We start from the raw sequence: 27,378 nt of genomic DNA, 5'->3' as shown, positions 1-27,378 counted from the left end.
CATGTGCATTGTAATGTAATATGGGGAATTTACAGAGCTGCATTGTTGTAGATGTGACTCAGAGTGAAGGTGCAGAAAGGCATGTTATTGTTAAAGAAATTCAAGTGTGTATATGAAGGAGACAGGGGTTTCTGGGTGGGCAGCTGTGTGAAGGTATTACTTGTGGGTGAATGTATAACAGATTTGGTGACGCCGGTGCCATTGATACTAATCTGAGTCTGACGACACATTACACATACATACATAGATCAGGTAACTCTATTCCTCTGATCCTTTCAGATGAGAGGTTTTATTTTAGATCCTCACAACACAATGACCTGTCCTTTAGGTGAGTGCCTGGAGTGTCATCTCTCTGCTGGTTGAAGTGCATGCAGGGTGTAAACTGTCAAGACCAGTCAGTCATGAAGCTAACTCTCTATTCCAACCTATGTTATAAACGCAGCACAACTTGGCATGGCCTGTTGCGAAAAGACACACACACACACACACACACACACACACACACACACACGGACATGCAGAATAGCATTGTACTCATCTATTGGTGGCTCTGAACTGCGGCTGTGTTTCCCAATAGTAGCCATGGCTCTGTGTCCTGTGTTGTAATGTATACTCTTAATCTTCTTAGATTAACCCCAATAATACTGGTCATGCTGAGGGCATCTTTACAATAGGGGCCAGCACACAGTGTGGCTGCTAATATACATTCCAGGGTCAGAGCAAAACTGGGAAGTAAAGTTAACTGAAAATTTGTCTCAACTTTCAAATGGCCTGTGTGTCTTTTAAAGGCACATTTAAACTTGGAGACAGGTGATCGTTGTTTCATTATTGATGTAAAAACAGGACTTGCAACTTGTACACACTAATTTGAAATTTATGTGTGCCTGTAAGTGTGTTTGAGTTTGGGCTCTCCCGCTGTCCGAGGCTCTATAACACAGGGAGGTGCTGAGAGGAGCTCCTAACCCCTCTCTAACCCCTTAAGTCCAGTGCAGTCAGCAGACACTCCCTGCAGAAAGGCAGCAATGTTTGAATAGTTCCTCTGGCTATTTTTATCTGGGAATCTGCCTCTGTGCTGGACCCAGGGAGCGGGGGGTTGAGGGCAAATATCTAATCTAATTTTGGATGATGGGAAATCACCAAAAGGACTTCTGTGCCACTTGCATATTTTGTGCGAGTGTCTGTGCTGGGTATTGAAATGCTGTCTGGCGCCAAGTTAAACTTTTCTAGCTTGTCACCCTCCCAGCTTCTCCTCTCTCTCCCTTCCTCCATTGCTCCTTTTTCCCCCTTGCCAATCCCTTTCTCTCTCTCTCTCTCTCTCTCTCTCTCTCTCTCTCTCTCTCTCTCTTTCCCAGCACTCCGGGTAAGGAATGCACAATCACGTTTTGGAGTTTTCTTTTCAACCAGTCTTTCCTCTTCCTCTCTGCTGGCTGTTTCTGTCTGGCAGCCTTAATCTTGTTTCTCTCCTTCCCTCCATGTTCAGACCTGTTCTGTATACGTCAAGGCTCATTTGAACTTTGAGCCAACTCATTACAGCCTGATGTCAGAGAGTGAGAAAGTTATGTGCCTTGGAAAGGCAAAGCTTAAGGTGGAAACGCCATGTCAGTGTTAGAAAGCGCACAAACTGTTGCACTGATTGATTTTATGTACTTAAATAACATAAACTTCTGATCACAAGCATATGGCGCTAAATAAAAGATGGATTATTTGAAGGACAACATGCATTCTGTTGGGCAACACAACTGGTAATAAGCTGTGTATGTTAGTGAGGACAAATGACAAGTGGGAAGAGAACATCCTCTGCCTTTATCAGCTGCAATTGCTCAGATGTCTTTCCTTCTTTGGATAATCCCACACATCAGAAATGATCTTACAATACTTGAGATGTAGAAACAATAAACTCAATGTCCCTGATTGTACTGTAAGTATCACTGGCCTGTTTGGACTGGGTGATACGGACCAAAATTCACATCTCAATATTTTTCAGCTGCTGAATGGCAAAACATGATGTTTATCTGTATAATCATATATATATATATATATATGTATATATGTATATATATATATAATATTATTTTTTTTTTTTTCCTCTAAAGAAATAACAAAAACAAAGTCAGTTCTAAGTCAAATCCTCATGGGCCCAATGCCAAATGTCGGTCTTTCATTAACAGCTATAGCTGCACAATGTCAACATGTGTTTTACACAAAAAAAACCTCTTTGTGAAATAAATAATATCACACTGCTGTATATTTTGTAATGCAGGCGGTTTTTGAGTTTGAGAGAGAGAATGAGGTGGAGCAGGGTGAAGAGGGACAGACAATAAGAGGGGAAGTGGACGACTGCTGGCTGTATAGAAGAATCGAATAACCTTATTTTAACGCAACATAAACTCTATTGATATTTAACGATATTGTATTACCCTATATCTTGTTTGAATATATCGATATATCTTAAAAACTCGATATATTTCCCAGCCCTAACATGCACATGTCCCTGCAGGGGAGTGAAACCATTTTAAGCATCGATTGACCCTCCCGTCCCACCGTCCTCTCCTCCCTCTCACTATCATTTCTGTGTCACCAATCCATGTGCTAATACCCTAGTGGCAGCTCCTCTTCCATTAGCCTACTCCTCCTCATCTTTCCTGCTCTCTCCCCTTTCTTTCCTGCTTCATGTCACCCTACCCCTGTCTCTTTTTTCACTGGACACCCTGATTTATCAGCCAGCGTGACTGGATGAGCAGTTACATTAAGGTTGTCTGTTAGCATGGCTCAAAGGGTATAGAAGCATGTCAGTCACTGTCAGAATCAGAAGTAAGTCATGTTGCTGAAAATATGAGGTAAAAGTAAGACTTGATCACAAGCTGGTATCAAGTGTAATCTGGCCTCAGTTCATGAAGAGGTTTCAATTTATGTATCTTATGTATCACACACACACACACACACACTAACACACACTCAGCCAAGGGCTCCTTTCAAGTTGTGTGGTCCCCTGCAGGATAAAGTGTGGTGGATTGGACAAACATCCCTCTCTATTTTTGCCCACTGGCCAACGTCCTCTTAAATGTTCTTAAGACTTCCTTCCTCCAGGCTTTCTCCTAGCTCTCCAGGTGTGTGTATTTGTGTGTGTGCATATGTGTGTGATTTTGTGTGGATGGGCTGGCCTGAGAGAAACTGAATAATGCATTGAATCATTGGAAAGGTATTTATAGGAAAGCATAGCGATTAAACTTTAATGACAATGCCGACCATCAGTGCAGAACATTGTATAGCATATCCTCCTCCACTAACACACAGACACACAAACACACACATACAGGAACAGCTAGAAACACGCTTATCTCATCATATATTTCTTATGGAGTTTGTTCATAAGTGAGATCCCAAACCAGACGTATGTGCTGTACCACTCTCCAGTCTTTAAGTGCCTTGACCTGAACATATCCACATACATTTTGATTTATTTATCATTATTGTCGTTGTTCCAGTTATGGATTTGACCTGGGTTGTTTTGACTCATAGATGGGATCGTTTTTGAAGTCAGGTTTACTTATTTAATAGTTGTGGTGTGGGTTGTTTGCTGAAGTTAGTTTGTTCTAGGTAAATATAAGACAGGGATTTTTAGATAAAAACCAGTCTGCACTTTATCATCCAATAACATGAGGGAAAAGTCTGACTTGAACATGGCTGGCCACTAAAAATACTATAGCATCTGTACATGGGGTGCGACCTAACTGGTAGCTAGGCCATGTGCACCGTTCTTAATGCAAAATGAGTAAGGGTTTGTTTCAAGTGCCCCTCAATTTTAGTCTTATAACTTTTATTCAACATTTGTCATTATGTTAAATCTATGAATGTTTTTGTTTTGCAATTTGTGGATTAAATAAGGAGGTGGAATTTTAATCACAGTTTTTTATTTATTTTTAGAATTTCACTATATTAACTAAGTGTGTTAAATATTGCATTTAGAAATTTCTAATATAAAGAAAAACTTAGCTTTGTGTGTCTGTTTTGTTTGCCTCTGCTGGCTATCTATGATTTAACAGTAACAGGACTGACAATCAATGTCAGAAAACGCATCAAATCTGCATGTCATAGTTCATGACATCAGAGTTAAGCAGCTTGCCCTGCCCCTTCTGTCTGTGTTTATGTTAGCTGTGTTTGTGTGTGCACCAGTGCCTGCATACAGTAGCCCTGCCCTCAGTCACATTAGTTTTATCCATGTCCATTTTTAGCATCAGATGTGGCCCAGTGAAATTATGTAACAACCAAGCAGTTGCTTGTGGGTGGGCGCACTCTCATATAGGCCTACTGTACATTTAGACACACAGCACAGACACAGTGCTTGTTGTTTTAGTGGATTAAAGCTGTTGATGAGTAGAACTGTGATTTTCATCCCCTGACCAGTCACAGTGTGCGACGGAAAAGGAAAGTAGTGGAGAATGGGTCAAGAGCAGCAGGGATTCACAAATAGAGGGAGAGAAGGATGATATATTAACCTTATGATGTAGCAAGAAAACGTGGGCAAAGGGCAGTTAGGGAAGGACTTGATTGTTTTAAAACCCAGTATAGTTCAAATTCACTGATTAAAAGGTTCCTTTTATTAGGGTATGGTAAAAGGCACTTCGCATAAAATATACTACTCAGTAGCATCTACAATCGCCTATTTAACATGTCATCGATCTTAAAGATGGGTGAATTGTTGATGTGGTCCAACAGATTGTATTTGCATATTTTCTGTAACGTGGCATATCTGTTTTTTTAGAACCAGAATGTGGTAACTAATTATACTTTGTATACATGTTACCTTGGAAACAAGTCCCCAGCAGAGCCTACTTTAACTGCAAAGAGATGTCAATCAAAAAAGTATTAACTGCAGGCTACGGAAAGAGGGTATAAAATTAATTATAAAGTGATGTAACTGTAATTTTAAGGAATTGTTTTTGACCACTAATATTGGGTCTTTGTAGTCTCACACACGTTCATCAAACATAACACATTTCATACGCAGCTTTCCTTCTAGCTTGCCCCCAGCTAACATCCTCACTGTTTGTGTGTGGGTGTTGTGTTAGTCGGGTTATTGTGTTCGTCTGGCCCAAGTATTAGCCGTGTTCTGTGCAGAGGTACTCTCTCTCTCCCTTAGGTTACCAAAGAGAAGAGGCAGAGTGCAGAGGTGTGTGTGTGGGAACGTGGGATCTGTGTGTGTGACTCATTGATGTCCGTGATGTGAATGTGTAAACTGGTTTTTCTGCGTAATAAACGGTTCTGCAAAAAGTCATACTTCTTTTTTTCATCTTACATTTAATCTGCATGTGGCTCTGTTTGGTCATATTTGCACAGTGAAAGTTATTTCATCATCACAGCAGCAATTATGACACAAAAAATATGTGAGCCTCCTGTTAACATGAATGATGACTTTTCATTTTCCACAGTTTTCCATGACTGTATATAAATATGCGTTATTTTACTGTTACTTTCCCCAAACTCACTCTTGTGTGTACACAAGATTCAAATTCAAACAAATCAGGTAAATGCTACAGGTGGTTGAAAAAATTAAAATGTTTCTCACTCCAGCGTGTCTGTCCTAATTTAACTACAGTTTGCTACACACTAGAAGATGTGAACGTGGGAGACCACAGACCTAAGGACAGTTTCATCTGATTTTCAGCATCATAATCCTCTGTATGCACACACACTAGAGGACTTGGCAAGACTGTGACAACTCACACATGCCGTTTAAAGTAGTGTGCGAGATCATATATCATATCATATAGAAATGCGAGTGACTTCAGAAGAAAATCAAATATGGAGGACGATCGACCTGCAGTGAGTTCTGTTTTGGAGTGAAAAACAGAGAATGAGAAAAAAAATACAGGGGAAATCTTGGCTGAGAATACGCACAATATTATACGATTAGCAGCGCGAGCTGGAGGTGATTACGCATTATCCGGTTGATTACGCTTCCCCGTCTGCTCTCTCATTGGTTATTGTGGAATCTCAACGATTCAAGATAATGGAGGCTCCGACTCGATTGGAAACAGGAAAATTAATATGATGTAATAATATTTACACCACACACACACACACATGAGGATTATCTGTACAAATAATCGCAAATCAGGGGGTCGGGCCCAAAATCAGGCCTAAGATCTTCTAGTTTGTAGCCATCTTTAGATTACACAAGCTTTTACAAAGTGAGTCTGATCCATTGTTTGTAGATGTGTGCGTCATCACACTGAAATTGTAGAGGTGTAACTGTAAGCTATTGGGGCTGTCACTTCTTGGGGAACTCCGGTGCTACCTTACACTCTGACGGATGATCTGAGCTCTTTCAATCTGGGCTCGGGACAATAGTTTGCATGCATGCTGTCTGTATAAGTGTTTGTGTCTTTGTGAGTGTTGTGTAACTGAGAGGCACTCCCATTGTATGTTCACATACATGAACCCACATACAAACCCACACACTTTCACACTCAGACATACAAACAGTGAGGTCGCGCCTCATGTCCTGAGTTTAGCCAAGCGGAGGTTATCAGTGTGTGTACACTCAGCTCTTACATAACGCCATCCAAGCAGTATACTGACGGAGTGGAGAAAGTTGTGTCCTCTTTCTCTATGCCATTCAGCCTTTATCTCTCCGTGAACTTCCTTTCTTCCCCATTCCTCATCCATTTCTCTCTTTGTTTTTACTTCCTTCCCTCTTCTGTCGTTTTAACCTCTGATGTAACCTGTTTTTTAGCCAGATATGGAAATTAGCCACCTTAAAATTCAAAATTCCAGAAAATGTACACAAAAAAAACAGCTTGTACAATTTGAATTGAAATGATGTATATTGTTGCAGCAGAACAGTGTTTCTGAAATGGGGATCATTTAGTGAGATACACAATGTAAATGAGATTCTTTTAAAAAAGTAATTGGGCAAATTACTATTTACAAGTAGTCCTAAAAAAAGCTATGAAATGTTTAATAAAAAATGTAAATGTAATTTTTAGAATGCGCATTTAATATAAAATAGTCCTATTTTTATCCAATCATTAACTTACTGTAAACTGTCAAAACAGTTTTCTTTTGTTTACTGATTGTCATGTTTTTTTTAGGTTTGTGTAAGTCTTTTCCAAATTGTATCATGGACAAATCAAGTAAATGTACATTGAAATGTACTAGCAATACAGCAGAAAAATATAGCTTACAAAAAATTAACAGAAAGTTAGCGTGCGCTTTAAAACTCAAGATGGCACATGACATGTAGTCTTTTGTGGTTCCACGGTGATTTTATTGTAAACCAGAAACTGATATCGCAGTGCTGTAAACATCTTTTTTTTTATATGTCATTTTACATTTAAAAGTGGTGAGTAATGGCAGCCTGTTCATTCAAATTTTGAATTTGATTAGGTTTTAATTGACTCGATAATTAATATTTTCCCATTTGTTCAAATGTGTTTTTAAAAACCACGTCAGTAACAAGATCTATTACGGTATCTGTATGCAGCTCTTAAGTAAATGTAAAGCAAACTTTACCATTTAACCATTGAGAATCAGCTACATTCATGGCTACAATTCTCTTCCTTCCTTTCTGGATCTGACCTTAAATCCTGCAGTTTGGTTCTGCGTCTGGCTGGGACAGGGTTGTGAGAGCGTGAAGGGGACTGGTCTGTGCCAGCGCAGGGCAGCTGTGTGTTTACTACTGTTGAGCTCATTGCCTAGTAAAGCAGATTGTCCAGCATTGTTCAGATGGGTAGCTGGCACCATAAAGCACAGTTAGGTACATATAGTGGAGCTTGATTATTGTGTAAGGTCAACTGCCTCAAGACCTTCTGTCACACACCTCTCTCCTTCGTTCTCCCTCGCCCTTCATTTCTGTTTTGCTCATCTCTCAAGTTACATCATCATCAGCCTTTCTCTCCCTCTCTCTCGCTCTCTCTCTTTCTCTTCCTCCCTCTCCTGGGCTCTTGCATAACGTCCAGCTTTATTTGCTCCAGCTGAGGATTCTAATCTTTCCCATGAGGCAGAGCGCAGGAGCAAACCAGGAGAGGAAAAAAAGAGGAGCCGTGGCCGACCTTTCTAACCCGTCTGTGTGCACCGCCTCGTTAACTCAATCACTCCACCAATTAATGAGATCTGGAGCAGGGCTTTGTTTACAGGCACCACCAACACAGTGTTGAAGCGTACAAGAGGTGTGCTCATTCTTGTAAAGATGTTTTTCATTGTTTATGCCTTTAGTCTGTCATTTCAAATGTGTGTGTGTGCTTGAGGGGACATGTGTCTCACCCCCTGCTGCAGTGTTGTAGCTGGGTTTTCCCCCTTGGCCTTCGACGAAGGGATAAGCAGCGATTATATGCACTCCCTGCAGTAGTTGCACACTAACACACACACCCACACACATACACACCTGAGGAGGCTGTGATGATGTACACATTCCTCCATCATGGCCAAATGTGCTCATGTCAGTGAGACCATGTGCTTACTTGGCTCCAATCCAAGAAGTGTTACCGTAATACATGCACACAGGCGTATGTGTGTGCATGCGTGTGTGCAACTGCAAATTCGCCATGCAGAGTAATGTTCATTGAAGCAAATTTTGCCTCTGTGATTTCTCTCAATCTCAGACACACACGCGCACAAAGACAATATGCTGGCTGGCTGGCAGCGACGTCTGCGAGGTGAATGTTACGTAAGGCCGATCAACACTACTTAATCAGCTTTAGGAGACATGCTTAACAAGCTGACCAAGTGGGGTGAGATAGAGAGGAGGAGGAGGGAGGAGGGAGGGAGGGAGGTGAGGGGGGCACAAGGCGAAGGCAAGGGCAAAGAATCAGGACCTGAAGGGAAGGAGGAGAAACTGAGGGAAGGGTGAGAACAGACGGGAAAGAAGAGAAAGTGGTGACAGGCGGTGACACGGCATGTGTCCCTTGTCCCTGTTTACGACGGGATAAACACACACACATAAACACGCTGTGCTCTGCCCTCTGTGTCCCCCTCGCAGCCCACTGTGACGCACAGCGCTGACTGCCAGGAACCCTGTGTGTGTGTATGTGTGTGCGCGCATGTGTATGTTTTTGTGAGGTTGCAGGGCCGTGTATGTGTCCACTCAAAGCTAGCTCTCATGGCAAGCTGATGACAGTGCTAATGCAGTATTATCAAAAATACCCTAATTTTTAAGGTTTGTTTTGGGGCTTTTTGTACCTTTTTTTATTTTAGAGACTGGACTGTGGATAGAGTCAGAAATCAGGGAGAGAGAGAGTAGGGAATGTCATGCTGGAAAGAAGCCATAGGTTGGATTCAAACCTGGGCCGCTCGCTTGGAAGACTTTAGTCTCCGTTGATGAGGTGCACACACTGACCACTAAGCTACCGGCGCCCCCAAGTAGGCCTAGAATGAATCCAATAAACTCTATGAAGTTGTGACTTCCATCAGTTATAGATGGCGTGTGGTGTATATTATACCTAATCTTAAAGAGAAAAAACGGTAAAGAAATGTGTTTTCACCACAACCCTACTGCAAAAAATGGTTATTTGTGTGCATTAACCTGAGTTTTGACTTCTCCTGTGGCCAGAACGTCAAAACCATGGGTAGTGCATTCTCCCTCTGTCTTTTGTTTCGGACTACAAATTACTTCCATTTGGATGATTTATGTTCATTAAAGAGAGCACTGTTTCCAAGCTATCTGCCTCAACATTTGGCCGTGCTTTTCGAGGCAAATTGAGCTAAATTATAATGTTTCGGTTTTTTTTGCATTTCTCTTGACTTTTCATGGCAGTTTGTTGCTCTTGCGGTTTACCGCTGTCAAGTAAATGCAGAGAAAACACTCCAAATCGAAATGATTGTGTTTTAGTCATGATTAACTTTTCTGAAGCGAACTCTGTCTCTACCCTGGTTTTCTTTTTTTCTTTCTGTTTTTGTCTTACTTTAATTTACTTTTTACACACAAACACACACACACACACACACACACACACAGACACAGACACACACACAAGCACACACACACACAATGCTCTTAAAGAATGACTAGCAGATGTGGACGGAGCTTTTTCCTTCATCTAAAATTAGCTGATAGAAGAATGGCAGGAAAGCGCACAGGGTTGGACACAGTTGGGAAGGGTGAGGGTTGGGATGGAGGATTGATGGAGGAATAGACTAGAAATGGAGGAAGGAATAGGTTGAGAGGACATAGCGAAGTAGTGTGTATTTTTGGTGCTATTCACACACACATTTCTGACGTACAAGAAGCACTGAGTCTGACGCCTGAGACTGATTGTTTTGCTTCGTATCACGCTCTGTGAATTGTTGCATGTTTGCAGGAAAGTGTGTATAAATTGTTGTATAAGGTAAGAAAAGGTGACATTCTTTTCACTATTTATTTTTAAAATAGTTTGTTTAGACTATTACCATAAGAGGGCAATAATTGGCAAAAGTTCAATACTTTGTCAACTTTCATGATGCCAAATAAAAAAAATCCATTAAAGCTTCCACAATGTTGATCTTTTCAGTCAGACCCCTGCTTCAGCTGTAAACACAGAGAGGGTGCCCTATTGTCTGTTTATCTTACCATACTCCTGATGCAATGCTGACGTGAACCTCGTTTCTTTTCTAATTAGTCATCTATTAGCACTTTCCAAGCTGGATGTTGTAGACACCTCCAAAGCTGCTCTCCCTCCAGCAGCAGAAAGGTGTTAAGGACAACAGTGCTGGTTGGCAAGCTGGTAATGTCCCCTGTTCACTCATCACCCCAGGGCCCGTTCAGAATACCAGGCCACCAGCCCTCTTGCTTCACCCTTAAGTAAGGTCTATATCTCCCTGGATGATAGTCTTCAAGGTAGGGTGCGTGTATGTATTGGATGGGTGTATGTTGATTTGGTCAACAAATGACACTTTGATGTTGTTTTTCTTCCACACACACTTGCTGCCAATGTTTTCTTTTTTTTTAATTTGGAAGACCTGTGTAGCATTTGTTTTTGATGAAACACTTTATGTAACTGTGTGTGACATGTGTATGCCTGTATCATGCAACACACCGTGAATACCTATTGAATGCAAGCCATCATCATCAGCACAGTTAGCAGCACCAGAGAAAAACATGACTCCCCAGGGCCAGCCACCCATTCCACTCTCACCTCTTGTCTGAACAACAGCATGCAGCTCACAACAAGAGGCACACACATACAGTACATCCACAGGCTTCCAATTTTAGCTTTGAGATTTTAAATCTGACTTTTTTTTTCAGTGGATGCTGTCTTCTGAATTGTAAAAGTAATGCCAGCCATATAAATAACATGCATGCATAGTGAGAAGAATTTAACAAAAAGGGGTTCAGATTACAATCACACGTGCCACCTTCTTAAGGTTATAGTAAGACTGTTATATAGAGTTTACATTTTAAAAGGAGATCTAAAACACAAATATTCCCAATGTACCATAAGAAAGCTATAAGTCTGTGTTATATTTCACAAGTATATATATATTTATCATGTAATACAGGCAGGAAAAGGTTGATAAACAACAAGTTGTGTGTCTATGAACCTGTCTTTAGCCTTTTCTGACTGGCTTCCTGTTCATAAAGTACATTAGTATACCAACATCAGTTAATGTGTTTCAGTAAAATACTTTGCTACTTGCTAACAGGGAACAAAATGCAGATGAGTACCATACATTTCAGACTTAATAGAGACATCACTTTGCATCTTACTCATGGCCACATTCTGCTCTATTGCAGTTAATGTACTATTTTTTCAGTCAAATTATAAAAATCAAGAGTCTCTGCTGCTCGCTGAACTGCTTAAAGAGGGATTTTGAATCCTGAAAGCCTGCTAGTGATCTGCAGTTTGTATGTTTTGTTCTCCTACAATAATTGTTAGAAAATGCTTCTCAAAAAAACGACATGTTAGTATCCCCAGGAAAGCTTTATGATTGTGCTCTCCTGCTTGCCATAATACAAACTCTCCTCACATTTATCTCCTTATTATTTCTTAATTTAATCAAACCAGCACTGCACTGAAAAATGGCATCATCACCTTATGAACAAATATTCCCAGCAGAACGCTCTTTGTTTCAGATTCTGTAAGGAAATATAAGCGACTCCTTTAGCTTAAACACACTCAGGAAACCCAACTAATCCCAGAATGCTTTGGACCAATTGTTGGTCACCACTTTATATGATCAGCAAGTTTCCTACCACGTGCAGATTTATCTAACCAAGCAACACTTTAAAGTTACAAAATGGAAGCTCAACTGCCACTAAAGCTCGGGTCATAGGTCAGCAATTGTACATTGACTCAAGACGACTGTCTTCAGAATGAACAAGATAAATCACAATTGAAATGAGAGGAGTGTGCATGCATAGCTCTTGAAGTTCTTAAAGTTGTATAATCTACTTGACATCTCGTGTTACCTGAAAAGGTAGAGAATAAGGCACTGTACCCACACTTTGAATCAAAGTTGGAGCTTTTTTGTCAAAGATATTTGATAAGTTGGCTTTAAAACTTTAAAACACAGTGAGCCTTCAGAAAGGAGTGCGTCAATAAAGACCACGCTCACCATTTTCCTTAAAGTTATGGTGTCCTTCAGAGCTCAAAAAAGTTCCACTTACTTAAGAGTTGGTACATGAAACATGTCCTAGAAAAACCTTAGTATAAATGAAATCCATTTCATTGTGATATTACATTATTCACAGCCACATATTGTTTATAATCCACCAACCTAATAAGAGTCAATGGTTTACTGTCTTTTGAATGAAGTTGTTAATTTGGGACTTGCGAGTTGTACGCTAATATTTGGGCTGCATCTGACTCTCAACTTTGTCAGTCCTACTGCTTAAACCTCAAACCTTGTTAGAAACTTACAGTACAATATATTATTAATGAATGAATCCCCAACTGAATACAAGCCCAGCACAACAAACAAGAGAGCAGCAGCTCAGAAATTCCCAAATTTATACAAACCTGTTTTATTCATACTGATATTTTTTGGTCTGTGTAAATGATGCATCAAAAAAACAAAAACAACGGGGAGCAGCAAATTGAGGGACAATATGTGACCAGACACCAGGTCTCTAAAGGAGCAGGGATAATGAATATAATGGGCAGGGACAGAGGTAGGAAAGTAATGTGCTTTGCCAGAGGACTGCACAAGTTTACAGTAGAGTTCAAACGATTGGTCAACTGATCAAGTTCTTCAAAAATTAGGACCTTGACAGTTGATTTAAAAAAAAAAAATAAATAAATAAGATTGTTTATTTGGCAATATCCTTCATTATATAGGAAAGCTGAAGAGGGACAGCACATGCTTGGAAGAGAGCGCGTGGATGACAAGCCCCACATGGTGTGTCAAGGGCCTTTTCTTGGGGCACCTGCTCAAGCTAAACCAGTGCTATGATTGATTAATTATTAATGGCTAATGAAAAGTTATGCGCAACAAAAATGAAACGGCGTGTCAAATGTAACAATCAATGTTTTCTACATTTTAAATCAATTGTCATTTTAATCTCTTCGTGTTTTTGGATTTTATTTAAACAATAAGGAGTTTGAACACACTACCTCTTCTCTAGAAACTTGCACAAAGCAACTATAACATTTGAATGTCTAAAAAAATTAATCATAATGCAATAAAACATAGTCTCTAATTGCATCTCCATTATAGACTTATCCCTCACTTACTCTTAAGTTTTTTTGCTAACTTCCACACAGCTCATTGATTTGAATTTCACAGCCCGAAATTGTGTGTTTCCTTACAGGCAGGGCTTACAGCAAGAAGCCCTGAGATTAGACACAATTAAAGACATTTTGCAGCATGGTATTAATGCGTTATGACTCTATAAGAACAACTCCTCCTGAACTGTGAGACGTCTGGTGTAAAGATCAGGTGTCTGGCGGCTTCGTCTCTTGCTTGCCATCACACATCCAGAATGTTAATCCTCTGAGGAATGTGTCGGCTTCAGACGCTAGACATCCAGCCTCTGTGCCCGCTCATGACTCAGTTGTCTTTTACTTTGTTTCATAACATTGTTTTTTTTTTCATAAAGTTGTAGAAAGAGGAGGGAAAGGAAAAAACAAAACAAAAAAATAAAGGTGCCTGCCGTCAAAGATAGGGAGGTTTTGGCGGGTCTTTTGATGTGTTGTTCTCTTCAAACTCAGGTCTTGTTGCCAGGTTGTTGCGGGACAGCCGACTTCGTTTACACTGGAGGCTTGTTTGTCTTGATCGGCCCTGGATTTTGGTGAGGGTGGAAAAGTTATTTCTTGTTCCCAGCCAAAGCTGGTGGGCACACAAGTGTTCTCACACACACGCACACACACTCACACTGTCATTTAGCTTAGACCTTTGTCTCCTGACGACTACCTGTTGCTGGCAGATTCAGCCCTCCCACTCTTTTCTCTCAGCATCTCTCGCCCGCTTGCTCCTGCCCTGCTCTTTTCCTTTCTAATACCTGCTCTATTTGAGTCCGTGTTCCAGGCTTGAAAGGATTAATTGCCGTTTATGCTTTATTTTTTTGTTCTGTTCGTTTCTGGGGGTTATTTTTAGGAGTTAAGTGTCTGGTTGCTAGGAGACACTGTTGAGAGAAAGAGAGAGAGAATGGAGGAGAGTTTGCGTTGTGAAGGCTGAATTACAAACACATTCACGCACTGAGTCAGCACTGACACACACTCACACACACTCACAAACATAAATATATACACACGCAGGGTGTTTTAGTCTGTAGCTGTTATTGTGGACTTGTTTTTCTGGTTCTCTGTATGTTTTCAGCAGGTTGGAGCCCTGTTGTTGTCATTTGTGTATGAAATATCAGGCTTTTCTATGGTCCCTGCTGTCACATGCACACTTAAGTCTGTAAAAAATACAAGTTGAAGCATGTATACATTGTTGAAGTTGCACATGAGTGTGTGCTCATTTGTTAGAAAGACAGTGTAGTGCAACAAGTGCGCATCATTTTTTTAAATTCTGTTTTTCAACTTCCCACTTGTTTGTTTTACATAAAACACAAATTTCTGAGTAATATAGTTCATTATTTCCTAGTATAATCAGCTGGTTTTGATTTTTATCAGATTTGAGTGTAAATCAGAAGAAGTGACATGCATGGACACACACAAACAAACACACATACAGGAAACAGACCCGTGGTTGTGGTGCACAACGGTTGCTAACATCCTGTCCCGCTTCAGTGGCACATTCCAGGAAACCTCCTCCCAAAAGTGCCATCTATCTCTTAGAAACACACGCAGACAAACACTTCAACACAAACAGCTGACATATCTTTATTTACTGCTGTGTGGCAAAATCATACGTTGACCTTTTGACCTTACAGCCGACATTAACATTGATCACTGCCACATGCATAGAGCTCCACGGTTTGGACAAAACATTCAGCATTTTCGTTCACAATTCATACGTTTAAATGAATAAAATAAGATTACATTTACTTTCATCCCATGTCCTATAATTGAGCTTTTCATTTTTCAATCTATTAAGTGTTGCCTGTAAATAATGTCTGAAAAGAGTGAAATGTGCCCTTTATTATGTCTTAGATTTTCAACCCTTAACGTCTAATAAACTTGAAATATCCTGCAGTCCAAAACACAGTTACACATGACACTTAATAGTCAAGTACAACTTTAGATGGTCACAATTAAGATGCTGGACTTTCAAAAATGTTGCAATTTTGGTTGGAAGAATACTAGAAAACATTTATGAAATTATTAAAAAGTTTGACATATTTGTCAAGTTAAATTTGAGTGTGTGGTCAAATTAAGACAATGTGTTTTAGAATAATTAAGAAAGAAGAAGAAAATACACATCATTTATATCACTATAAGGTCAATATCTATGTCCCTATGCAATTCTACAGTACACACAGAGGTGTCCACACAGTCACACACATATATACACACACTCTTGCAGGCAGTAGTGAGTGTAGGCAGTATGTTGTTGAACCAGAGGTGAAGTGTCATCTGGCAGCTCTCTGCAAAGCTGTTGGCTGCAGGAGTACATTAACAGCAGCCTGTGAGGTGGAGTGACAGAGTGAAGGAGAAGAGAGGCGCCTGTGGCCTCTAACACACTCTTGTTAGCCTTAACAGCTTTTCCCTAAAAAGTCACTTTGAAGGACATTATTCGGCCATCATGGGAAAATTACACACCACTGACACTAACCAAACTATAAAAGCCATAATTTGACCGTAGAGGTGAAAATGAACAGGACCACTTTGATGGTGTTGCATTGCCAGATTAAATCTTTCTTATACATCTCACACAGAGATTTTTAACATCGTAGTTTTATGCATTTTGTATTTTACGCACTGAAATGATATAATGTCACTGTTATATTTAATACAGATTTGGATCTGCCATTGTAGTTTGAATGCTAGTATATACACTGAAAAATACACAATACCAATTTAAGACCCATAGGTGGGAGTTTTTACTTTGGTCCTTTGCAATGTTGAGTTGTACAACTGCAGCATGTAGAAATGGTTTGCGTGTGTGTTTGTGTGTCCAAGGAGAGCGGTTAATGTCCTGGGAGAAGAGGTTCACTTTGGTGAGAGCAAAAATACCAAACAGCATCCAGAGACAAACAGGACTCTTCTCCCACTGACACAATGTTATTCTGCTCTTCTGAACACCCTCTGGGGAACAAATTCATCAAACACACACTCAAAAACACGCACTCTCCCACCAAGCTTGTTTATGAGTGTGATTACACAGAGGGAAGTCCAGTTGACCACCTGAGAGTGCATCAGGTGCAGGGCCCTAGGGCTTTACCTGTGGACATTACTATCTGTTTTTGTTCACATGGTGCTTTTGTCCTGCATATGTTTGTGGATGCTACGGATGTGTCTTTTAGCCAACATGTTCCCGTGTGAAAAAGCTGGACAGGTGCGTGTGTATTTGTGTCTTTTCCTGGAGGTCCCAGGTGAAGAAGCGTCTGTTGTGTGTTCATGTTGCTAGTTAGCTGGTCTATGTTGTGTGTTTAGTTGTCGCAGGAAGAGATGCTAAAACACTTCTCTCATATCAAGCTCTTATCAAAGGGTTTAGCTTTTTCGTAATCTGACGACCCGCTTAAGTAATACTCTTTGTCAGTCCTACCCGATTGATAGTTGGTTAAACTTGTTTTATGTCAGTGCTATAGACTCTACCAGAATCTGTTTACTTGTAGACTGTACCCACTTGAGTGATATTTGTCATTTTAATGGCTTAGTTCAATGTGTGTTAAACTTTTCGTTAGCAGAAGCTGCGTGACATCATTACCACAGCTCTTCCAGCAGATCCCTACTTCGTTTATTGTGGTTGCAAATTTAACCAGGGTGTATTCTGGCTTCATCCTGTTCAACGGGAGGAGGCTGAGGCACTCTGTCCATTTGTATATAAAGTCTGAGTCCCAAACAGGTCCTGTACATGCAACTACTCCTTCTTCACTCTAGTCCCCTAAAAAATAAACCTTGGGGGAAAACTGAAATGGCTATGTAGTTTACATTAAAATATATTTTAAGTTATTATATTATAAGTTTTGTTTTTAGCAGGTATGTTAAAATATTTGTAAATTATCGGTTAAATACCCAAGAGCACTATATAGCTGTAAAAGGAAGAGATGGGAGATAACTCACTCTTCCACACACTTCAAAGCCTTTCCTCACTTAATGGGTATTTGAACCATGCTGTGACTTAACAGGCCGTGTACACTCTCTCAGTCGAGCATGTGAATTAGATGAGGACGGCTGCTGGAGAGGAGCTCGTTCTGGAAGAGAAGATCCCTATGGGTGTTTTTTTTCTCCATTTCTTGCTCCTCCCCTACAATTTCCTGGAAAAGACGTCCGTCTGTTCGCTGTTAGACTAGCTCTACAGCCGCGAGCAGAGAGACTAAATCGTTCATCTTACGTCATGTCCTTCTCATTCTCTGTCCCACTTGTTCCCTCATTGCTGCCTCCTCTTCCTCCTTGAGCACTTGTGTACTTTCCCTCTTTTCTCCATCTATGTTGTTGGTTCCTCTCTCTCACCCTCTCCCTCTTGCTCTCCCACTGTTGAACAATAACCCCAGTGTGTGTAAGTGTGTGTGGTGCTATTTTTGGCCCCTCCAAGGCCACAAAGCACTCTCCTCTCTCTTGCTCTCTCTCCTCTGCTGCTATATGGCTGTGAGTAAGAGCCTATAGAAAATGTAAACTGTTGTGACCTTTAGGAATAGTTGAGCAGCCTTCGAGGCTAACATGTTTTTGTGTGTTAAGTGTGTTTAACTCCCCAGACTGACACTCAGGTGAGGCAGCGGGGGCATCATTGTTGTCAGACGTCCAACAAGAACAATATCCTTGAAGGCAAATTCATCTGGATTATTCACAACAACACACATGTATGTGGAAGATTGGGTCCAAAGTAATAAAATCAATGCAGCATTTAACGATTAAATTGCAACGTTGCCAATCCCACGTAATTCATCAAAGCAGCCTACTTCTTCGTCGTTGTTGACTAATAAAGTTCTGCAATGTGCCAGAGTGAAATTAACATGAATAGTTCACTTAACAGTTTTACGTCTGATCTGCATGTCTACTAAACATTTCCACTGACGGAAATTCTAAATGTCTTTCTAGCTGCTTGCAGACATGTGTGTGTCTGTTGTCTTTGTTTCACTTTTTGTAATCAAAAAAGGCCAAAAAAAATCCCCTTTTCCATATCAGTCAATATCTGCTGGTTATCTGACCTTGCTCTGATAGTAATCAATCAATCTTTATTTGTATTGTGTCAACTCATAACAAGTGTTTTTCTCAAGACACTTTACAAAAAGCAGGTAAAACACCTTACTCTTTGTTATTTAATAGTAAGTTGATTCTTTTTCAGCTTCGGGCTGTTTGTCAGACAAAACAAGCAACTCTATGATGCTATGTTCTGGGGATATTTAGATTTTAATTTTACAAACCAGACAATGACTCTGGTATTTTATAAAATAATCAGAAGGTTATTCCATATTGGAGAGCATCGTTATGTGTGCTTATTGTACAAAAACTTTGATACATTAATTTGATTGCGCTATTTTAACATTTCAGCTTTAAATTATGTGAAACTATCATTTTTTTTTCTACAGTAGCTCATATTTAATTAATACATTTTATTTAGCTATTATAAATTTTTCTCATCAACATGTTTCTTGTATCTACTACTTTCTGCTCTCTCTCTCTCTCTCTCTCTCTCTCCTGTGTCCCTGTCTCACTCTCCAGCCTTCTTTGAGTATAGCCTAATGAATTTTTAATGCACTTGGTGGGAATAGTCCAGACACTTTGGGATTCAGGCGTATGGGCTCTGATTACCCTCCTCCTCCTCCTCCTCCTTCTCCTGCTGATCCGACCCTCCTCCTTCTCTGCCTCCTTTCACTCTTACTTTCGCTGTCTCACCCTCCAAAGTCTTTAATATCCCTCCATCCCTCCCCTCCACCTCCTGGTCTTGTGTGTCTGTTCTCTCTGTTCCCCGGGTTTGGCGCTTCAAGCAATTTCACTTATCCATGCGGCTGTGTCAAAGACAATGCTGTGTCTCCTTGTGAATGAGAGCGCTATAGGCAAATACCGTCTGGCAATTTTTTTTTTGAGTTTTGACAGACTTTCAGGATCGGCAGTGACCTCACCCCCCTCACCCACTCAAACTCTTGCACCGAATGTTTCCCACATCCACGCTAAAGCTGAGCTGGTTAAAAGTAGCGCAGTACTAGCCAACTGCCACTAATGGCTGTTTAGAGGCCCCAGCCCTGTGTAAAAAGCCTGAGTCTGCAGCTCCACTGTTAGTTTGGCACAGGCCTGTCAGTTGATTTGCTGCTGAGTAGGACTCACAGCTCTGGGAATCTCTCCTCCTCATCTCTTTTCTCACTCGTCTACTTTGTCTGACTGCCCGTCTGTCTCTGCCTGCTTCCCATCAGCGCTCGCCCTCCTTGGCATTGCATTTCCAGGTCACGTCTTGGAGACTGTGAAGTTGTTAAATGTTAGAGCCTGAACTATTTTCATCATTGACTTGTTCTGATAATCTTTCAGAACTTGTTTCAATAGCTAGAAATGTTCATTTCAAATTCCTGGTTTAACCCAGCTAACACTTACTCACCTACCCAAAGCTTTAGAGTTGTCTGGATTTTTTATTTTATCGTGTTTATGCTTGGGTGCTAAATATTTTAAGAACTTAGTTCATATCCATGTTGACGTTCTAGCAGTCTTTCTCTTCTTTGGCTTGTGGCTCACAGAAACATCACGTTAAAAATGTTGTTTGTCCTCTACAATCATAAAAAATAGTTAACTGACTTGTTATTTCTAAGGAGCCCCTAAGGAGACAGAAACAATCTCACGAGAAACTAAATAAAACTCCAAGAAGTAGGACAAGAACTCATGTGTAACTGCTAAACGGAGCAGGCATAAAAAGGCAGTCCGAGGGCAATCGTAAGTTGACCATAAGTTGTCCTTTACTGCGCCTTAACACTCTGCTCAATTCTTCACAGCTCAGGACTGGTCTCTTTTTCTTTCAGGATTTCTTTCTTTTCTTTCAATCTTTTTTCCTGTAGCTGCTTTCATCTCCTCTGCCCCCCTCTCTGCTCTCGCAGTGTGTTAAAGAGTCTAGGTCATTGTTTGACTGCTGCACATAACTGGAATAGCAGCAGTGTTAGAAGTCTTCTAGGGGCCTGCCACTAAGATCACACAGAGGAAAAGAGGCATCCGCACTCCTGGAGAGGAGGAGGAGAAGGAGGAGGAGGAGAATGAGAGGGGATGGAGGGAAGAAGGAGGAGGAGGAAAGGGGGGGATAAGCAATCTGATCTGGATGACAACAGACTACCAGACGAGCTATGATCTCATCCCTCCCTTAACCTCCCCCCTCCTCCTTCCTTGCCTTGCCATTCAACCCCTCTCTCCTCTCCTACTCTTACCATTGTCTCTCTTTCTCTCCCTTCCCACTTTTGTTTGCCCGCTCTCCCTCCCCCGTCTTTTTCTCTCCTACTTTCTTTTCTCTGTTCTCTCTTGCTCTCTCTCCCATCTTGTCATGCCTTCTTCTCTTTCATTCCAACCCCCCTCTCTCCCTCCCTCCCATCATCCTCCTTCTCTAAGTCCTTTTTGCATCACTTTCTACCACCTGCCCCTCAACTCCCAACACACACACACACACACACACACACACACACACACACACACACACACACACACACACACTCTCACTCACCTCCTGACGCACTTGCTCTCTCTAGTGTCCCAGGGCAGAGATTAGGCGCACCCCTGCCGTCAACCCTCCACACCAGTCTCTACATTATTGATGCTGAGTCTGTCTATGTGTGGGTGAGAGTGAGTGGGGCTTGTGAATGCATGCTGTAATGGCTATCTGGTGTCTCCCCTGGGAGGTAGTAAGGGAGGGAAAGGGGGTGAGGGTGGGAATGGAGCCAAAGAGAGGGAGAGTAGAGGTCAGAGAGGTTAAGTGTGGTGGAGGGGGGTTAGGTCGTGCTCTTCCAAGCCATCACACTCTCCGTCATCCTGAAACAAATCTTCACAAAGATCATACCACCTCAAACACTCTCACACACAGATATTCCAAAAATTCCCTGCTGAAATTCTCCTATTTGTTGTACAAGGTTGATGAAACAGATCGGTGTGTGTGTGTGTGTGTGTGTGTGTGTGTGTGTCTGTATGAGATAGCTGATCCATAGAAGTCAGGGCATCTCAGCCTGGGTTGGGCTCTGGGTGGAGAGAAGGACAAAGACACCTGTTCTTGCTCTCTGCATTCCTCTAAACTTAATCCTTACCATCTAACACACACACACACACACACACACACACACACACACACACACACACACACACACACACACACACACACACACACACACACACTTACACCTGTCACGTGGGCTCTTTGATGTAAAGGTTTTGACAGGTAAACTAATTATACAATGTACCAGACACCCTGCCATGTATTTGTACAGCACACATACACACCTTTGCACTTGCAGTCATACATATATCCACATGGTTGCCTTGAAATATGCTTTTGCTGATGACACTTAATCGTTTGCGTTTGAGGTTGAGATTGTCTCACACACAGCCTGCCTGCTGCTCGCCCTCCTAGTATTTACATGGGATCCATTTCACCTGGGGACCTGAATGACATACAATGTGTGTGTCTGTATGTGTGTGAAGTGACCTCTGTGGTCTACGCCAAAGTCAAAAAGATCATTAGATGCATTTGGACAGACAAACACTTCCCCACTTAGCCACATTCAACATCCACGAACTATAAAAGAGAAGCTTTAATGCTGTGATTCCTTCTTTTTAATTTTTGTGACTGTTTGATGAGCTTGGCTTGCTCATTTTTTAGCAACTTCTGCTTTACATGCAGGCAGTTACACACAAGCTAAAAACTCCCAGACACACAGCCTTGAAATGTTGCCCCCTGAACAGCTTTAGTGTTGCAGCTGCCGACTCTACAGCAGCAGCACAAGGTTAGTAGTTAAGATTTGGTCAGTTTCATTTTCTCATCCCTCCCAACTCAGCTCCCCACAAATACTTTACCTTGACATAGTCTCTGTCTCTTTCCTATATCTGGAAATGTATTATACTCTGCAGTAGGAATATGTGTGTGTGTGTGTAATTGTTATTGTTGGACATGCATGTTCAGCCTGGCCTCCATGTACTCCTCTGTGATTGTACTGCCCTCAGACTGTTTAAGAAGTGAAAACTGAGGAGGGTGGAAAGACAAAATGTGTGTTTTTTGTATTTGTCCGCTAGCTGCTACCTACATTGAACAAGTCTGGAAAGTCTGAGCAACTTCAGACACAGACGGTACAGTTTATGCTGTTTTTTACACCCATGGTCCTTTCACACATTGTGATGTTTGTTATAGAGAACAATAATCCATAGTTTGAATAAAGAGGGTAAGCTGTCTGCACAGCCTGTTTGTTGATTCCCTCATTAGCCACCTACTATCTGCATAACTTCGACGCTTATAAAATCCTGTCTGGAATTTGGAGATGGAAATTGTGTAGGCATGGTTTTCCTTTTCTTTTGACTGGTATTCAAAATCTTTATTTTAGATTGCAAAGTGACTCGTGAGTAGGTGGGGCAGCTGAGTGATTCATTGACCATGCCTCGCATATACACAACTGTGATTGGAGGAAAACAACCAAGAAATGGTGGATAGGAACAGCTAGTTGCCTACGCTTGATGAGTAAGAAGACATAGGAAGATAACTTTCCTTTCAGCCTATTTTTAACAAGCTGAAATACTCAATGTGTGCTTGTTTCTGTGCCTTCGTTTACATATAATTCAAGCAAAACACAGTGAAGAAATGCGCTCATCTTGATAAAATAGCTTAATAATAACACTTACAGATTCATAGATGTGGCAGATGTGCTACCAACATTATTTAATGTTATGCAACAGTGACTAAATGGTCAGAACGCGCTAGTGCAGCAGAGATTATCAGGGCTATCTATCTACGCACCAGGCTCTCAGCCAGCAAATCCATAGACAGGCCTGCACATCCATAATCTGATGATTTTGGTCTGTTTGTTTCCCAATCTCCAGCCCAGCCTGCCTCATTTCCTCTGTTGCCATTTGCATGCACTGCAGTTAAACACATTGCAAACACTGGCTTCATGCTAGTCTTATATAAGCTAAGATAAGCCTTTATTTATCCTCAGAGGGGAAACTCAGCAGCACACGGGTCGAAATAAGGTTGATAAAGAAAGAATGACATGTTTTTATTATGTCAAGATTGGAAATAAAAGGAATTCATCTCTTTAAAAGATTTTACTTCTCTTAAACTGTATCAGGGTACTGATCACATGAATGGATATGGATTGAAAATGCTTTTTATATCAAGGTCTTTCTAATTATCCTCCTCTATACATGTAAATCAGGTTGCCAAAATAGGGACAAATACATTTAATAAAGAATCCAGTCAACATTTATTCATTCAAAAAAGCAGGCACAACAAAGTGTAGCATTTATCCAAGTCCTGTTGTATTGCATTAGACAGGTAACTCCACTTTTCTGGTTATTCAGTGTAATGTGATAGCAGGTACTAACCCTGCACCAAACATAATATAACAACTTAAACACGCTCACTTCAGCAGGTTGGATGCTTTTTCTTTTTCAAAGTCTGCCTGCTCACTTGTGTGTTTATCAGCGCTGTGAGGAGGATTGTTGATAAAATAAAATCATGTCCAGGCTAATTCTGGATGAATATTACACTGTGATAGTCTTATTTTGCACGGCCGTGTCAGATTTTCTTGACCGCCCAGGCAACAGAATGTTAGTGGGAGACTTGCACAAACATTTTCAAATATGCACACTGGCACATAAACTCTTTTCAAACTTGTACATGTGGGCACACACATGCTCATACAAACAGTCCTATCTATACCCACACCCACGGTCTCGTTCTGTGTCACCTACTCTGCGGGTGGCGAGCCGATGGAGGGATAGACAAGAGAGATGACTGGCCATGTTGTTTTCCTCTGGTCGTAGGAAAGAGTGACTGCATGAGAGGAAAGAGGTGGAGGAGAGGTGGAAAGGTTTTTCATGCATGGGCCCAACAGTTCCATGAAGCCCACTAACTTTACAACTTTCACAATTGTAGTTTCAGTATGCATGTGCGTTTCCTGTGAAGAGCTACTGTGGTGAGGATGTGACCGAATGACAGCAGAGAGATGTGGTTTATTCAAAAGCCTTAGTCTACAATGAACACTCCTTATTTTAAATCCCTTATTTGCCACCATACTTGCATGTCTACATTGTTTTACTGGGAGCCACTTATCTCCATGACAGAACACCCAAACAATTATTTTTATCTTCTTCATGGTCTCTTTGTTCTGCAAAACCAAGCTGAAAAACTCATTATATCCTAATAGTGATGTAATTTGAAATAATTACATTAATGCCAACTCTATGCTTCAAAGTTGCTGTGTTTAGATTCATATTTCCACAGAAAACTTCACAGTACTGCCACAGTTTCCGTCTGAATGACGGGCAAAGAGACAGACATTAATGTATCTTACAAGGTTTTTAACATTATTGTGAAAATGTTCTTGTACATGCTTTTTTAAATCAAGAATATGAAACTTATATGGGAGGAGATCCTATACTAGAGCAGGTTAAGCCCGCTGCATAGCTTCTAGCTCAACTGAGATCTGTCACCTTAATCTCTCTCTCTTACTCTCTTTACCTTCTCCTGACCTCCTCTTGCTTTCACTGTGTCAAACTTTTCAATAAAAGAGAAATGGGAATAACCCTCAAACATTATTTAAAGATTGACTCGAGTGACTGAAAAAAAGCAGAGAAAAATAGGAGCAGAGAAGACAGCCATGAGCAGTGGGAAATATGAATGAGGACACTCTGTGCTTGACTAAGCTGCTCTGTTGTGTGTGATCTATACTTGGCTAGACACCTATAATCCTCTTTTCCCTCATAGAATAGACTCCACTCACCTGAACCTTCCACAACTGCTGACTCCTAATAGTCTTTTCACTTCACTTATTTTGACACCGTCTGAATTTCTCTTTAGAGAAACACAAGGTTTTCAAGGTTGATTTGATTAATAAATAAATACCAATCTTCTGTTTAAGATTTGATGCAATCTCTTGAGTTTATTTACAGCATGTGCTCTCCATCTTCCTTCACACTGATATTGATGCTCCAGGGACAGACACTTACCCTCCTCCCTCTTTATTCCTCTATCACAGGGTTCGCCTTCCCAGACTGGGCGTACAAGCCTGAGTCGAGCCCCGGGTCCAGACAGATCCAGCTGTGGCACTTCATCCTGGAGCTGCTCAGAAAAGAAGAGTATCATGATGTCATCGCCTGGCAGGGGGACTACGGCGAGTTTGTCATCAAGGACCCGGATGAAGTGGCCCGGCTGTGGGGGGCCCGGAAATGTAAACCCCAGATGAACTACGATAAGCTTAGCAGGGCTCTAAGGTATGATGATATGGACACGTAGTTCATTATGTATCTGTATGTTGGAATGTTTAGGACTTTCATGGTGCTATAATCACACAAAGATTTACTGGATACTTTAATTTGGCCCTCACATTGCTCCAGTTGGAAGTCTCAGTGATGAAGACCTCGCAATAACAATACACAAAATAACACACAAGACTGTTTAAGCTCTAAAATAACTCTACTCTGGACTTCGTTGTAGAATGGTAGGTGGAAGAATATTTAATGATTACTTAATGACATGAGAAATATATTACATTATTTAAAACCTCTGACTCAGACCGGTGCAAAGACCTTGATGAATCATCTTGTTTAGAACACTTACGAAGGTTAAGAGACCTGCCCACGACTGAAACCAGGCCTTGCAATGATAACAATTAAACATAATGTGCAAACATCGTGAGGTTGTTCTGCATTTCCAGTCTGGCAGTAGGAAAAAGTAGGGGCCTCGATGGACTGACCGAAGGGCTGGCTACTGGCTCTTGGGATCACCTGTTATTGAGGAGAATGAGGCTGAGACAGTGGGTTGGTGCAGGGATACTAAATACATGTTGTTGGGTGAAATGCTATCAGGCTGCTGAGAGGGAGGAAGAATGAGCAGATCTTTTTCTCTATCCGTGTTAGATGGTTGACGGTGTTGATTGACAAAGTCGCAAGGCTGTGCAGATTGCACAGGGAAAGGTTGAATTTGTGACTGGAAAATCTCAACATCCTGGAGGGACTGGATGAAGAGAGGCTCAACTTTAGTTGGCACTCCAATACCATGGCCACCATGTTGCCTCTCTATTTAGTGGTGGTAACTGAAGCAGCAAAATTGCTTTAAAGTGGTAACACAACATGATGAATGGAATTTTACTGCATTTCTACAGAGGCAGCATCCCCTTAACTCGATTGAAATGCTGAAGGTGAAATGTAAGAATGATTTACTTGTCCCCCTGTAGAGTATTTGAGAATGGATTAACTTTTTCATAGTTATAATCGTGAGGATGCTGCTCAGAGGCATCTGTCTTCTGCCTTCCAGGACAGACTTATCCGTCACAAGGGACAAATGGAAAAAAAAGGGGTAATAGCTCTTTAAGAGTATGTTTCTTGGTTTCTATCTGGAGTAGGAATGCAAACAGGGGGAAAAAAGGCACATATAAGTGTGTTGATCCTGTGGGAGCTCCTCAGTTGGCAGTTTCTCCCAGGGAGTCCCCAGAACTGTTCAGTCTGAAAACACTTTAGGTTCAAACCCTCCTTTGTAGCACTGAACTCCCCAAGTTCCACTATTTAATGAACTTTATCATGAAGCTATGTTCTTTAGTACTGCTGCAAGAGTGAGCTTGGCCCCATGCCGTTCCACTGGGTTGACCTGGACAAGTATAGTAACAACACCGACCCGTTTGGCCGCTCACACCTTTAAGGTTCATTATGCCAATGAATGCAGCATGCTCAGCAAAGCCTATTAAGTTTGTTA

At 41.1% G+C, this 27,378-nt stretch overlaps 1 protein-coding gene across 1 annotated transcript in view; it reads left to right on the top strand.

The window, feature by feature from the left end:
- erfl3 (Ets2 repressor factor like 3) overlaps positions 1-27,378 on the top strand; it is a 47,138-nt gene that overhangs the window by 5,697 nt on the left and 14,063 nt on the right. The window contains exon 2 of the mRNA XM_061049231.1: positions 25,667-25,901. Within this exon, the coding sequence (XP_060905214.1) occupies positions 25,667-25,901 (235 nt within the window). The remainder of the gene's footprint in view (positions 1-25,666; positions 25,902-27,378) is intronic.

Source organism: Labrus mixtus, chromosome 11 (assembly GCF_963584025.1).
Source record: "Labrus mixtus chromosome 11, fLabMix1.1, whole genome shotgun sequence".
Taxonomy (NCBI): domain Eukaryota; kingdom Metazoa; phylum Chordata; class Actinopteri; order Labriformes; family Labridae; genus Labrus; species Labrus mixtus.
This window is presented reverse-complemented; position numbering and strand designations above follow the sequence as displayed.